Source organism: Aplidium turbinatum, chromosome 5, assembly GCF_918807975.1.
Source record: "Aplidium turbinatum chromosome 5, kaAplTurb1.1, whole genome shotgun sequence".
Classification (NCBI taxonomy): domain Eukaryota; kingdom Metazoa; phylum Chordata; class Ascidiacea; order Aplousobranchia; family Polyclinidae; genus Aplidium; species Aplidium turbinatum.
In genome coordinates this window covers 35,660,859-35,675,321 of record NC_137476.1, presented here as the reverse complement: position 1 = coordinate 35,675,321, position 14,463 = coordinate 35,660,859, and the positions used below count along the sequence as shown (strand labels likewise).

Below are 14,463 nucleotides of genomic sequence, written 5' to 3'. Positions count from 1 at the left end.
ATCAAAGCACATTTTGAAACAAAGCACCATTGTGTCCTCTCCCCTTCTCCAAAAAGACCTTTCAAGTGATGCCATCACATCACTAAACCGTCTTCAGGTTAGGTCGCCTCGTAAGAAGACTTTATCTGAAAGCAAAGAGAAAGGTGCCAGTGATGAATATTTTCCGGTCTCCAGAAGAGGTCGACCAAAAAAGAATAGCAAAAGTACGTCAAGAGTAGATCATCTGATAACCACGCTCCTAACCAGCAGGAGAAAAGCACCCATTCTGAAGGAACGGAACACTACACAGGTAATGTATTGCTTCAACTGGAGGTCTTTGTTTGAATTTATGTTACAGTAGTTGGGGTACTGTCTGTATATTCGCTTCTAGTTAAAGCCAATCGACCAATTAGTGGGATCTTTCTTAGTTTCCATCACTACATACCTGTAGTTTAAAAGCTCACCAATAATCGTTGCCTATCCAGCCCGGCCCTGCGCACACAAGTAACGCTTTTCCAAGCAAGAACAAAAGCAGCAGCAAAAACGACGATGATGACGAAAGCAGTCTTGACCGATCCCTTGCAGACCAATTTGAAGTGGAGCCTTGCATCTCTGACCAATCACGAAGGTCAGTTGTATTTTCGATTGGCAGAATCATTTTGTCGTATCCAATATCCATGCTTTCACCCGGTGAAGGTTTCGATTAAGTGGACGGGAAGGCAAGGAAGCCACTTTTCGTGTCCACCTTCAGGCATGCCTTTATGTGTTTTGCCAAAGGAACAACCGCATGCTTATGAGCGGTGTCGAACCAGCGCCCTTTTGAGTGCCGTACCACGGCTCTCACCACTCGGCTATGCTTGTGTTGCTCTTCACTGTGTCAACATTTGTTGTGTTTTCATCAGATCAACGCGTACTTCGAAACGAAACATCACTGTGGTTTCTACTCGCATCCGCGATGACTCCCCACAAGATGCAACCACATCACTGAGTCATCTTAGGGTCAGGTCACGTGGGAAGAAGACTTCCTCTCAACCTCTTCAATGTTTTAAACCTCTTTTCTCCATCTTTTCTATTCATCGTATCCCCCTTCTTTAGCCCACCGTACCAGGGCTCTCACCACTCGGCTATGCAGCCGACATGAGGTCATGAGTACGGATCGTACCTGTTCGTGAAAACAACCGTCTTTGGACATATTTGCAACGTCACTGAACGTTATGAAAAGGGAAAACTCAAAAATGCTAAGAAATTACAAACACCAATGCTACTTTTATTCTTGCTGCGTCATCAGGAGGTGATCATGGCGTCACAGAAGCAATTCATCCAGAAAGAACTTACCAAGAAGCGAGCAATATTCCCTTCCCAATGGTCGACCAATCCTCCATCATGAACCTGCACGACAGGCAAGTAGTGACAAGATGGGTCGTTGTATCTGAGAGCTGTTGCATATTTTGCAAAGCGACGCTTAAGACTTTAAAGTAAATTTGCGTTCTTCTGTTGACTATGGCTACCAGGGTTACCTCCTGGTGTTAAAGATGATGCCTAGCTTTTATTACCGACGTTTCGTCAGGCAACACGACTGACTTTATCAAGGGGGCTGAAACAGGTAAACACAACTTGTTCAACAACGATGGCACAACACAAAAGCATACTGACGAAATGAATAAAGGAGCAAGAATCAGAGTTAAAAAAAAACAAGCGGTTACAAGCGAGTTAAAGTAAACAAGCGGTTACAAGATAACCGCTTGTTTAACCGAATGCAGTTTTTGCCTAAGACTTTATTAATGTTTGAGGTAAGAAAAACATACCCGTTGTTATGGGATTTACCAACACGACAATAAACGGGAAACCGAATAGTTGTAATTTTAAACAACCTAGCGAAACTATATCGACACACGGCATTCATTAATATATATGTACAAAATGATAACAAAAAATGGAAACGTTTTCGGCTATACATCTAGCCTTTGTCAAAGTAGTAGTAGTGTAGTAATCCAGTTTTAATCCGGTGATATCCCCGTCACCGAAGGTGGCCGAATTCACCTCTAAGTGCCGCAATCACCTTCACACCCTGCCTCCACATCGATCTGTTTCATTTGCCTTGCAGCTATCCCAACAAAATTGCACGAACCGGTCCCCCTGCCTCTACCCCGCGTAAAGTCAAAACTACCAAAGACAGCGCCGGAGCATCAATTGCGCCCGATGCTGTTGATAGAAGCGTCGGTGAGTCAATGTGTTTTTGAGTTGGAAAATAGTCTGTTTGAAAATTGTGAAATAAAGTTTGGCAAATCTTTTCATTTGGCCGAAAGCTAGCTTATACCCTACAAAAAGGGTTCAGTTTGATGCATCAAATTAATATTGTTGTTTTAGATATAACGATCCCTACTGACAGTGAGAGAAGTTCACTTGGGGGGTATGGAGAGACGTCTCCCGCGTATGTAGCGACTCCTTCCGACGCAGAAAAGCAGGTTGTTTTTTGCATTTGTAATTTGTGATGATGATTTGACCAATGTGATCTTTGGAGTTGCATCCGAACTAGATTTGGAGATCTCAAATCCGAATCGCTCAACTGTGAACTTTTATGGGTGTACAAAAGATTTGTTTCTTGTGCTCTCCCTTGGTATTCTGTATAAGCCTCCTTTGGAGGACATTATTGCTTACCGCATTAAACACTGTCTGCTTCTGCGGGCCCTCCTAAGTCAATTGCATTGTGACCTTCAATCAAAGTTGCCTGGCGTAGTTTTGCTAATGTTCGTTGTCATGTTTCTACTGTAGGAGTGTATCCAGGAATGCCACTTTGATTGAAGAGATTCCACTTCCCAATGTGGATAAAGATCAAACATCTTCAGCTACCGGTGGTGCTATTCCATTAATTACTGTTGATAAAGTTGCTGTTCCTTCGGTTAATAACAAAGATAGGAATCATGCTATTAAACGGAAGCCTTCAAAAAGGTCCCAGAAGAATATCTCTTATCACGAAGACACAGATGACAGCGGCTCAGATGAAGAATGGAGCTTAGTAAAGAAGACTCAAAAACGTAGAAAAAAAACAAAACCTAAAAAAAAGTAAGCATCGTGTTTGTATATAATCATCATCAGTCGTCATCTCCGCCTGTAGCAGATTGCGCATCAACATGGGTTATTTGCTTCCAAGAGTGGCGATTTTGAGCCAACTCGCCTAGTGTCGCCAAGTTGAGTCCGGTCCATGATTGGATGTTGTCTTGCCATCGTTTTGGTTGTCTGCCACGTTTTCTTTTTCCTTCTACTTTGCCTTCTGTGCAAACTTTGCTGATTCCGAATTGTGATCTTTTAGTGTGGCCGAACAGTTTTAAAACTTTTGATTCTATTATTATTGCTGCAATTGGATGTGGTTTTGTCATAGTTAAAAGATCTTCTGTTTTCGTGTGGTCAAGTAGCCTTTTGTTAGTCATGCTTCTCATGATGTGATTTTGGAAGGTAGTCAGTTTTTTCATTGTTGATGATGTCCAATTTCCGCATTCTAGACTGTACAGCACAACTGGTAAAACGTAGGTGTTGAAAATTTTTGATTTCAGTTCGATTGAGAGTCTATTGGATGTTAGAATCTTTTTGTTCTTTTCAACAAAAGACTTTGTATGTAAGGCTTGTATGCGATAAACTTTTCATATCTTTTCAATAATAATGTAGTTGCCATCTCCCCAGCATTCAAAAGTTAACTTATTTTTTAACAATGCTTAAATATTGCGTCCACTTGATTGATTTGAAAGTAAGCTCAAGGTTGTGCGAAAGCACCAATACAAATAAGAAGCAAAGAAGTTTTCCTTCGGTTTCTTAGTGATTGAAACTTCGTAAAATCGACGTAACTTTGTCAAAAATTATTCATTTCCTTTAATTCATGATCTACATAACATGTTCCGTGTTGTGCTTTTGTAACCCTGTCTCTGACGTCATGAAAGTACGCTGCTGCGTGGGTAATCTATTAGCATCCTGACACACAGAAAATAGCTTTCATAGTTCGAAGTAAACTTTCACCCATTAACTCGATTCTAGTCCCCAATATCTTGATTCTGTCTCAACTCGTGCACCCATTAAACGCAATTCTGTCCCGACTAACTTGATGTTGTACAGTACGCATTAACTCGATGTTGTTCTCCATTAATCCAATGTTGTCTCCCATTAATCAAATGTTGTGCCCCGTTAATCAAATGTTGTGCCCCGTTAATTCGATGTCCCCCATCAACTCGATGTTGTACCCATCAACTCGATGTTGTACCCATCAACTCGATGTGGTACCCATCAACCGGATTTTGTACCCTAATAGCTCGATATTGTCCACCATTAACCCAATGTAGTCCCCATCAACCCGATGTTGTCTCCACTAACTCTATGTTTTCCCCATCAACTCTATGTTTTCCCCATCAGCTCTATGTTTTCCCCATCAACTCTATGTTTTCCCCATCAACTCTATGTTTTCCCCCATCAACTCTATGTTTTCCCCATCAACTCTATGTTTTCCCCATCAACTCTATGTTTTCCCCATGAACTCTATGTTTTCCCCCATCAACTCTATGTTTTCCTCCATCAACCCTATGTTTTCCCCATCAACTCTATGTTTTCCCCCATCAACTCTATGTTTTCCCCCATCAACCCGATGTTGTCTCCATTAACTCGATATTATCCACCACTAACCCGATCTTTTGATACCACAGATGCTCATTGTACGAGGCTCTGTATACGACTTCGCGACTTCCGCCAAGACTTCGTGAGTGCTGTCATGGATGTTTCATATTGTGTGGCTTTTATATTTTGATCACATCACAATGAGGGTATCTCCAGAGCCTCACGTCATGTGTCTACAGTCTACACAACAAATATAAGAACTATCTGTTTTGATACCACTTTATTGTCAATCATTTTCAATTGTTTGTAGTTTCGTTTTACGAGAAACATTTCTCATCAGAGGTATGATTCTGAAAAATTCAAGATATTTCATGCAGGGTGATCCGAAAGTAACTCCCCATTCTAAAATAACTGTAATTTATTCTTGAAGTGTAATTTCTCCAATTAATGAATATGAGAAGAAAATATATTGCATAAAATTTTATTTAAAATTCAATATGGCCACCATCATTCGCCGCAAGCTTCTCAAGTCGACCATGAACAGCATCAACTGATTTCACAAGAAACTCTTGTGGGATGGAACTCATAACTTCACGTATTCTCGCTTCAAGTTCTTCCAAATTTTTTGGTTTGGTTGAGTAGACTTGTTCTTTTAACCAACCCCAAAGAAAAAAGTTACAGGGTGTTAAATCAGGACTTCTGGCTGGCCATTCGTGTGAACCACGACGACCCATCCATTTTCCATGAAATTGGGCATTCAGCCATTCTCGAACAACAATAGCAAAGTGTGGAGGAGCTTCATCTTGCATGAAAATTAAATCTTCAATATTATCCCAAGCACTGATAATTGGCCAAACCTCATTTTTCAGCATGATGAGGTACTTTTCGGCATTCATGGTATCATGAAGGATAAACGGACCCACGTTCCTATCCGAAGTCATTCCACACCATACCGTTACCTTGGGTCGATTCTGCATTTTTTCACTGGTAACACGAGGATCTTCTCCAGCCCAGCAGTGACAGTTATGACGGTTCACAAACCCACTTATGTGGAATACTGCTTCATCACTCCAGAGTATATTTTTTAAGAGATCTAGCCGGTCTCCAAATCAAGCCAACATCATCTCTCCAAACTCCATACGAATGTCGCAGTCTTCGGCAGAGAGTGCTTGGCAGTAGTGTGGCTTCTAAGCACGCCATTTAAGTTCATTTTTGAGCACATTACGTACACAACGAAAGGAAAGTCCACTTTCTCTTGCTGCTTGTCGAATTGACTTTTTCGGGCTACGGCTAAACATTTGTTGAACAAGCTGCACTACCTCAAACTCTTTGAATTTGGAAGGGCGACAGGCTTCTTAGAGTATCACTCACAGATCCTGTAGTCATGAGTTTTGCATGACAATTTTTTATCGTCTTTGAGTCAATTTGAGCATGTCTTCCCTTAATGGTTCTCCACCATCTTTGTACTTTAACAATGGATCTCCAAACTTCGTAACGTGCAGCTATCTGGGCACGTTCCTGCACAGTGAGACGTCCAGCCATTTTTGTAGGGCTTTAAAATTTCAAACAAATTAACAAAGTTAAAAAAACAATTCACATAAACATATCTGAAAAGAAAGCAAGATCATAGATTTAATTGCCAAACATTAAGTATCTTACAAACAAAAATTAAGAAATAATATTGCAGGATTTGAATAACTTCTGAGTATTTTCAAATAGGGAGTTACTTACGGACCACTCTATTTTGTTCCGTTTTTCTTATATGACCTCCCTTCAGAAGCGAACAATCTGGGCCAAAGAATATCTTGTTTGCATAATGTTCAATAGCTTCAACTAATGGAGTGGACAGTTAGTCATCCATCATGTTGGCCAGCTTCTCATAAAATTCTTACCTCAAACATTATTCACTCAGTGGTTCGTCCTCCATCCCCACACGCCATCCAACTCGGCCTTCGCCGCAGCACTCGCGCCCGAGTGCGGCCACTGGATATGTGCTTCGGCGAAAGACTTGAATATGAGTAAGCGTCCATCTAACTTTTTTCACAGATTATATTGTTATTGGATATATTTACAAGCGGATCCGTTGCTTCAGGTTTTGTTTGCGCAAGCTATTTAAAAACTGATACCGGTCCAAATCAGGAATAATAAAAATCAAAATAGTTTTCATAATTGCTTTCAGATAACTGGTAGTTACTAGCAAAGTTTATAGAGTAAAAGTCAATTTGGATTTATTAATCTAAGTTTTACTACGCCGTAATGCTTCCTCTACTTGTCACAGCTAGACAAGTGAGATTATGTTGAGTAAAATGTTATAAAGAAGCTTTCTCGTGACCTTGAGGTTATCCAGCGTCGTTTGTGACGTCATAACTCGTCAATATCGTGTAACTGCTATTCAGTCAAAACTTATAAATGCAACATAGTGACAAAAGTGGGTTTTGAACCCATGTCACTGACACAATGATCTAACATTGAACACTTTTATCGCAGTGACAACAACGAGCTGGTAGGGGTCATGACGTCATGCAACACCATTGACCCAGGTCAGTCATTGGATGTGGTTGTTTACGCACGGAATGTAATGTTTTTTGTTTGTCGTATCCAGGCTTACGCCCGGTAGTTGAAGATTTAGATTTAAGTGGATGGGAAGGCAAGGAAGCCAATCTTCGTGTCCACCTTCAGGCATGCCTTTAAGTGTCTTGCCAAAGACACAGCCGCATGCTCTTGAGCGGTGTCGAACTGGCGCCCTATCGAACGTCGTTCTAGGACTCTCACCACCCGACAATGTAATGTTGATTGTGCAGCAAAGATGCCTCTGCAGCGAGTCTGCTGTTGGTCCAATGCAGTTGTTCACATCCGATACGAATCACATGATTGGCGGTCATGAACCCAGACAGCAAAGCACCCGTTTTTGTACATTGATTCAACGTCTACAGTCGTTGGATCAACGTAAAATAGCGGTTACTTTGCTGTTTGGGAACTGATTTTATTTTTTTCCAATCCAGTTCATTACTCCGGTGACTCCACCACATCCAGCCTCGTTCAGCAGAGAACAAAGAAGAAGACCTCCAACCGCTCCCGTGGTACGTTGATAACGTTGCAACAACTCGCATGGTGATCTGGCTGTCATAAGGTCATTGCTTGCTTCAAGATTTGTCGCAAGGCGATGATACCATTTTGTTGTCAATTAAAGGGGTACTAAAGGAAAAACCTGACTTGGCGATTTTCCACGTTCTTTGTGTTTAACATGCTACCATAAAACGATTTTCAATAAAATTTCGCCCCATTGCGGTCTGACCACCATTGTGCGCGTGCTTTTGTCAGAGCTTTCAAAATGACATTGAGCCTGAGCAACGAAGCGTGCGACTGTACAGTCTACGTCATAAAGGCTAGCAATCAACCGATCACGCAATAATTGTTACTGCGGGCGATTTGACTGTAGGCTATGTATGTATGTACATCAAAACAGCGCATTTCAACATCAAAACAGCAGACAGTTTGCTCAAAACATCAGATGTGGTAACGTGGCTTTTGTTATTGCTGGCTTTTATGACGTATTCTCGAGCAGTGTTTGCACGTTTTGGTCATTTTGAAAAAAATGAAAATAAATGAAACACTGGACTTTGGGCCTTGCCAGCGCCAGTGAAAACATTTTTTTTTTCGGTAATTTTTTTTGAAATGTATTCTTGAATGTTCAGTTTACTCATTTTAATGCTTAATTCCGGTTTGAAATTTTCCTTTAGTATGCCTTTAAGAACAAACAATCCATTATGTACTTGTACTCGCGCACTGTATGTTAGACTGTAGTTGCACTGTATGTACTTGTTGTTAGACGACTTTTACAGTTGTGACAATTCAAATTTCACTAAATGAACAACAAACATTATAACATAGTTTTACATTGTGCAGCTCAACCCATCGACGATGCTTCAAGTAAGCGAATTAAAAAGATCAGGAAAAAGCAAAAACCTGCCAAGGAACCCTCCCCACCACCGCCGGGAGGTATGTGGGAAGCTAGGCTAACGAATATGCATCGTAACCCATACAAGTTGCTGTTCTGGCAGGTGGCCTGCAATGTGACCAAGTAGGGGGGTGTTGTTCCCTGTACGCCAAAGGGCTGATATTGTTATAAACCAGCGGTTCTTAAACTGGGGGGCGCGCCCCCCATGGGGGGCGCGAAAGGTTCACAAGGGGGGCGCGAGCGATGTCAAACTATGTGATTAAACGTGACTAAATTAAATCTGCTCTTGCAGGGCAGAAATACTAACCGGATTAATAGCTATGATTCCATTCAAGCATTTGTGGTAAAGCTGGGGCTGTGGCACCGCCGAATACAAATAGGAAATGCAGCTTCATTTCCCAACCTAGATACTGCACTTGACAAAAAGCAACTTGAACTGGAAGGTGAGCTTAAGGCTGAAGTGGAAGCTCACCTTCAGCTTTTGAAACAAGAATTCGAACGCTATTTCCCAGACTTGGGTGACACCGACCTTCCAGAATGGAAGATGACAAGAAATCCCTTTCGTGTTAACGAGGACTCTTCCCGACGGTTTGCAAGAGGAATTCTTGGAAATAAAGTGTAATTTTAATGCAAAAGACGATTATGAAGCAATGCCACTAACTGATTTTTGGGTTAAATATTTGCACATATACAAAAGAGTGGGTAGCGTGGCCATACGCACACTTCTTTCGTTTTCGTCCACTTATCTGTGCGAAAGTGGCTTTTCTACACTTTTGAACATAAAAACAAAACATCGAAACAGACTTATTGATTGTGAAGCCGATCTGAGGTGTGCATTATCAGCCACAAAGCCTCGAATTAAACTTTTGGTTTCCGAAAATCAATTACATCCCTCACATTGATGAAGGCTATAAATATAAATTCCTGTAGTCATTACACTTTAATGTTTGCTAATTTTGTAGTTTGGTGGGGCGCAAGTTTGGATGGCACGTCAAAGGGGGGCGCGGCTCAAAAAGTTTAAGAACCCCTGTTATAAACTCTTTGAAAGCATCAAGGGTGCACTGGTTGCCATTTCTAACCCACCACACTCTTTCTTTAAATAATTTTTTTCCATTACTCTATCCATACTTGCGCTACTTAATAATAATGCTTGTTTTTAAATAGCGCTGTATCCATCGCAGAATGCGTTGCTCCTCAGCGCTTTACAAAGCAGACAGTGTCAATGCAGCCGTATAGAGGCGCAACTGAGTACATTAATACCCGAATCCATCCATTGCTCAGTGCCAAGCAGGAATTAGATTCAGTACCATTTTTAAAAAGCCACCGAACCGGTTTAAAGAAGCAATAAGTGCTTTGGCATTGTGTTATAATGTTGAACCTTGTACGGTGGAATTTACTCTCCAAAACTAACGGCAGTTAGTACAGTATGTTAGTCAGTTTAAGCCACTATTGCATGGTTGTATTGTATAATCTTGTAGAACTGGTCCTATGTTGGGAAACATCACCCTTCAGCATTTCGCTTGGCTGTGTCTCCGTTTGTTTGTAACATACAAGTGTGTTCCTCACATGGTTTACGTTTTAGAAGACTCATGGACCAACCAAGAAGAAGACAGAGCATCCTCCGTCAATGCCGCCCCTTTTGACTTGACGAATCGCGAACACTCACGCTCGCCTGGTGAGTGACTGAGGGGCGAGGGCTGCCAGTTTTGGTCTGTGTCTTTGCAACTCTCATATGAGCTTAGAGGAAGTTTTAACCATCACTTTTATCATCCAAGTTCGGTTTTGTCCTCACTAGTGGGGGTGGCCGATTTTTTCCTTGCAGCGATTGCCTTCACTCCTATTCTCCGCCTTGTTCTGTCCATCGCATCGTCTTTCTTTAGTCCGATTTTTTCTGCCTTGTTTTTCACCTGTTCCTTCCATGTTTTATTTTTGGGTGTTCCTGTTTCCTCTTCCTATCTACCTTCAAAGTCAATGCCTTTCAAAGAAAACTTTCTTCCTCCCTCCTTAGTACATGCCCACGCCATCTTAGTCCGTTTGTTTTATTTACTGCATGCTCGTTGAATAACAAATAACATGGTTTTTCATTGTGCAGTTCAACCCACCGATGATGTTTCCAAAAAACGAAACAATAAGATCAGGAAGAAACAAAAACCCGCCAAGAAACCCTCCCCACCACCACCTGGAGGTATGTGGGAAGCTGGCGTGCATGTTTTTTTTTTATGATTTATATGATGGTGCGAACGTATGCGTTGTCAGAGGATGGTTCGAAATTGTTCAACTAATCTTGGAATTGGTTCATATCAAGCGATCTTGATGATTTTCACCATGGGTTGTAACAGAATGCGTGCCTTTTGAAAAGGGGGCAGGTCACGTGAGCAACAAACGTTGTTGGACGAACAATTTCCCCCTAGCATTGTTTCCAATGCTTTATTTAATAGTTGAGCTTTTCAGACGATCTTCCCGCTGCTCCCAGAAAAAACATGGAATCCTCTATTTGCAACGCTACCTTCAACTTGACCACCAGTGAGCAATTAACTAGCGCTAATGTTTCCATCTTGGACAGGACCGGACGCCCATGCACAGTCGGTGAGTGGCTTGTTGTGTGATATCTAGAACAGCAGGAAATGTTCCTTCAGACGTGTAGCGGCAATTTTGCTAAAAAAAAAATAGCCTCGCGAAAGTGTCTGCAGAAGGAAGAATTATGAATTCTTCAACACAACTTGTGTAAACTGTTTAGTAATGAGACTATTTCTGTTCCAGCACACGAATACAGCCAACTTTGCTTAAGCAGACCATATTAACACCAAGCCAAGTTGGTCTCATTAGACAGAGTCACCTTGTGTTTAATTGGGTTATCAACAACATCTTTTGTGGAACTGGTTAATGTCTGCACACAAATTGTTACGAACCAGCAAAGATTGTGATTTAACTTAATTCCTACTTTCCTGGTACAATGTAGTATCTAACAATGTCTTTGTTTTCTCCTCCCATCAGAGGCACGGACCCTGATCGCCACCCGAGAGAACGAGATCCCATTTGGCAGCAGCGGGGAGCCATGGCAACCTGAAGATCCCCTAAGATTCGTCAAGAACCTCTCCAACGACCGGTTCGCCATGGGGACTGTCACCATCAAACCGCTCCATGAAAAGCCGATGTCCTATATGAAGAAAGATGAACTGGTATGTATTGTGACCATCTTTTGAATGCTTTGCTCTCAGCTTTGGCTCTATAGTACGTAGTAGTCAGTGGGAAACCCCCCGTTTCGACACCAACTGTAACTCCCGAACTTATCTGCGTAATAAAAGTTACAAATGCAAATTCATAAAATGACCCACGTCCTACATGCTTCATCTGATTTTGTGATCAGGCATTAAATGTAGGCTACCAATTTTTTTTCTGAATCCGTAGCAAAACCTTTCCAAGTTCTCTATTTAATTTCTATGTGGTCTGCACATTTTTCAAGTTGTGCTTCCTGAATATTAAACCTTTACACTTGCTGGCTATTATGTTCACAAGTTAAATTTAATCTGAAAATCGTCTCTAGTACTACATGCAGTAAATCCAAATCCATGGTCTGATTAAGCAGAGTCAGTTTTTTATTGTCGATATCAATTTTTGATCTCTGCCCATCTGGCAGCTCTTTAACCTGCATTCTTTTTCCAGGCGTTCTACGTCACTCGTGGCACAGTGGAGATCTGCATCAACTCAGGGGAGGCCACGATCTCTGAAGGTTCTTCCTTTATCATTCCTCCTGGCAACCATTATAAGGTGAAGAACTTATCTTCAGATAAAGCGGCGTCTCTTGTCTTCTTCCAGCTAAAGAGTTGAACATGAAGAAATCATCCTCTCAGATGGGAAGATTTATGAAGAAGCAAAGCCGGATGTTGTGTGTCCTCCGGATCCAGCTATTATGGTTGTTTTTATCATCTTGAAATTAAACAATGTTCAATCCCTGGCTGGGACTGCAAATATGAGAGCACCATGGAGCAGGTTGCGGTGGCATCTGGTTGCATCATCCTGGTGCTTCACCAGTCACCACCTCCTTTCAACTGAAGTCTGATGATGAGCTTTGTCGTAGCTTCTAGGAGAGTTAGATACCGAAGTCAGGCGCGGATCTAGAAGTTTTTTTTTTCGGGGGGAACCAGAAAATTTGAAAATCAATTATAAAGAAAGAAAAAGATAAAACAGATATGAACAATGATACTACGACATATACGATATGCTATAAAATATACATTAAAACAGCCATTTTCATCAATTGTGAATGTTTAAAAAATAAATTTTGCTTGAATAAAAATTGCTAAGCATGCAAAGTAAACTTGAAATCTGGTTTAAAACTCTGTATGCAGTGTCCATGACCAATTGGATATTTGCAGGTATATACGGTAATTGATTGAAATTATAATGAAGATTAAAAACTATAAAACAGCCATTTAAGGTTTCAGATTGTTTCAACAGAGGTCATTTGGTTCAGCGTTGGTTTCAGCTGAGTCAGCTCCAACAAACGTTGCTATTGAAATGTATTTGAAGTTGTATGAAAGAAAATAACGGATTCTGATCGATGGATAATTTCAACCAAGATAATAACAAAAACTACCTCCCCCCCCCGGATGAGTTAAGTCCATACAGTCCATACAAAGTTCGCCGTGGGACTAATATCTGCTGTTTACATATCAAACCTCAGTATCTGAGTATGGGACCTTTACCTTTACATATCAAACCATATGATGCGGGAACATACAATTTCAACAATTCCTCACAAAAGTTTTGGGGGCGCCCCCCATAAATCCGCTCCTGACCGAAATGCTTTGTATGATAAAGAGTATTTATTTAACCTGTTTCGATGTAAAGAGCTTTTCAGAAAGAAACGAAAAAACGCATCACCGAATACTTATGTATTTGATGATTGTGAGTTGATTATGAACCTGCTGTGAGGATCTTGATCCGGTTTCATCTGGCTGGTACCGGTTTCTATAGCGTAATAATGGACAGCTGAAGTCACATGATTTGTGTACCTTAGTTTCTTAGGGAATATTGTTCAAGTTTCAATTCAGTGCTCCCAAGATTGCTAGCGTGTTCTTTCGAATATGATTTTGTCTTTCTTTCATTTGTCACTGCCTACTACAGTTTCTATAGGCATGTTTTATGCCAAGATGTGTTTAAAATTCACAAATTTGTTTTAGTCGCTCTTTGTTAAATACAGAAGAAAAGTTGTTGTAGAAACCCTGTCTACTTAAACAATTTAAGTTAGCTCTAGCAAACTTGTATTAAAATGCAGTTTATGGGTAAGCAGCAAACTTGAATAGGCGTAAGAGATCCAAAACTTGTTTTCATCATTCCATGAGAAGCTGGCACTACTTACTCTGGCACACTAATGGTGTGGGCCATTATCATGTTCTCGTTATAGCTTAGGCCTAGAAGATCTAAAACAAAGTAATAGAAGACCAACATCTGGACATAAGAGATCCAAAACTTTGGCATAGGGAATCTTGTTTTGATTATACTAAGTTGTGGTCATTCTGGCTTGTGAACGGTGTGTTTCAACAACCAGTTGAAGCCGAGAGTCGAACCAGGATTGCATAATTGGAAAGCGAGCGCCTTATCCGCTGCGCCATTCCACCGCTTGGGCAAAACTTGTGCATAGAAAGTTAAATCAATTTGTGCTGACTCCAACGTTGAATCAACCCAAAATTAATTTAGGCTACTCCCCCCCCCCCCGTATTTAACGTAAATTACCGTAACAGTGTGCGTATCGCGTTGCTCGCTTTATCGCTAATTTTGGCATTATTACATCTCATCACCCCTGAAAACCCATTCAACCCAGTCCCAAGCAAACCTGTGAAGAAGTGAAATTTTCGCAAGGCAAACTGGACCAAGTTCACACTCCTGATTGAAAAGAAAACCCGGCACCTCCCAGAACCGACTTCTGA

General features: G+C 41.1%; 1 protein-coding gene across 1 annotated transcript; it reads left to right on the top strand.

Annotated features, from left to right (window-relative positions):
• Positions 1-2,127: 2,127 nt before the first annotated feature.
• LOC145770608 (uncharacterized) lies at positions 2,128-13,749 on the top strand. The gene is made up of 13 exons (XM_082582297.1): positions 2,128-2,199; positions 2,347-2,444; positions 2,752-3,042; positions 4,665-4,717; positions 6,488-6,593; positions 7,063-7,115; positions 7,578-7,655; positions 8,482-8,574; positions 10,116-10,208; positions 10,626-10,718; positions 10,985-11,119; positions 11,528-11,712; positions 12,197-13,749. Exons 5-13 carry the CDS (start codon positions 6,565-6,567, stop codon positions 12,359-12,361), a joined length of 924 nt encoding a protein of 307 aa, XP_082438423.1. The 5' UTR covers positions 2,128-2,199; positions 2,347-2,444; positions 2,752-3,042; positions 4,665-4,717; positions 6,488-6,564; the 3' UTR covers positions 12,362-13,749.
• The last annotated feature ends 714 nt before the right edge of the window (positions 13,750-14,463 follow it).

Bases quoted from the DNA above. Each gene is read 5' to 3' on its own strand.
- LOC145770608 (XM_082582297.1), top strand. From the start codon at position 6,565: ATGTGCTTCGGCGAAAGACTTGAATATGA. The intron at 7,116-7,577 runs GTCAGTCATTGG...TTTCCAATCCAG, and splicing joins ATGCAACACCATTGACCCAG to TTCATTACTCCGGTGACTCC. The intron at 11,120-11,527 runs GTGAGTGGCTTG...TCCTCCCATCAG, and splicing joins CGGACGCCCATGCACAGTCG to AGGCACGGACCCTGATCGCC.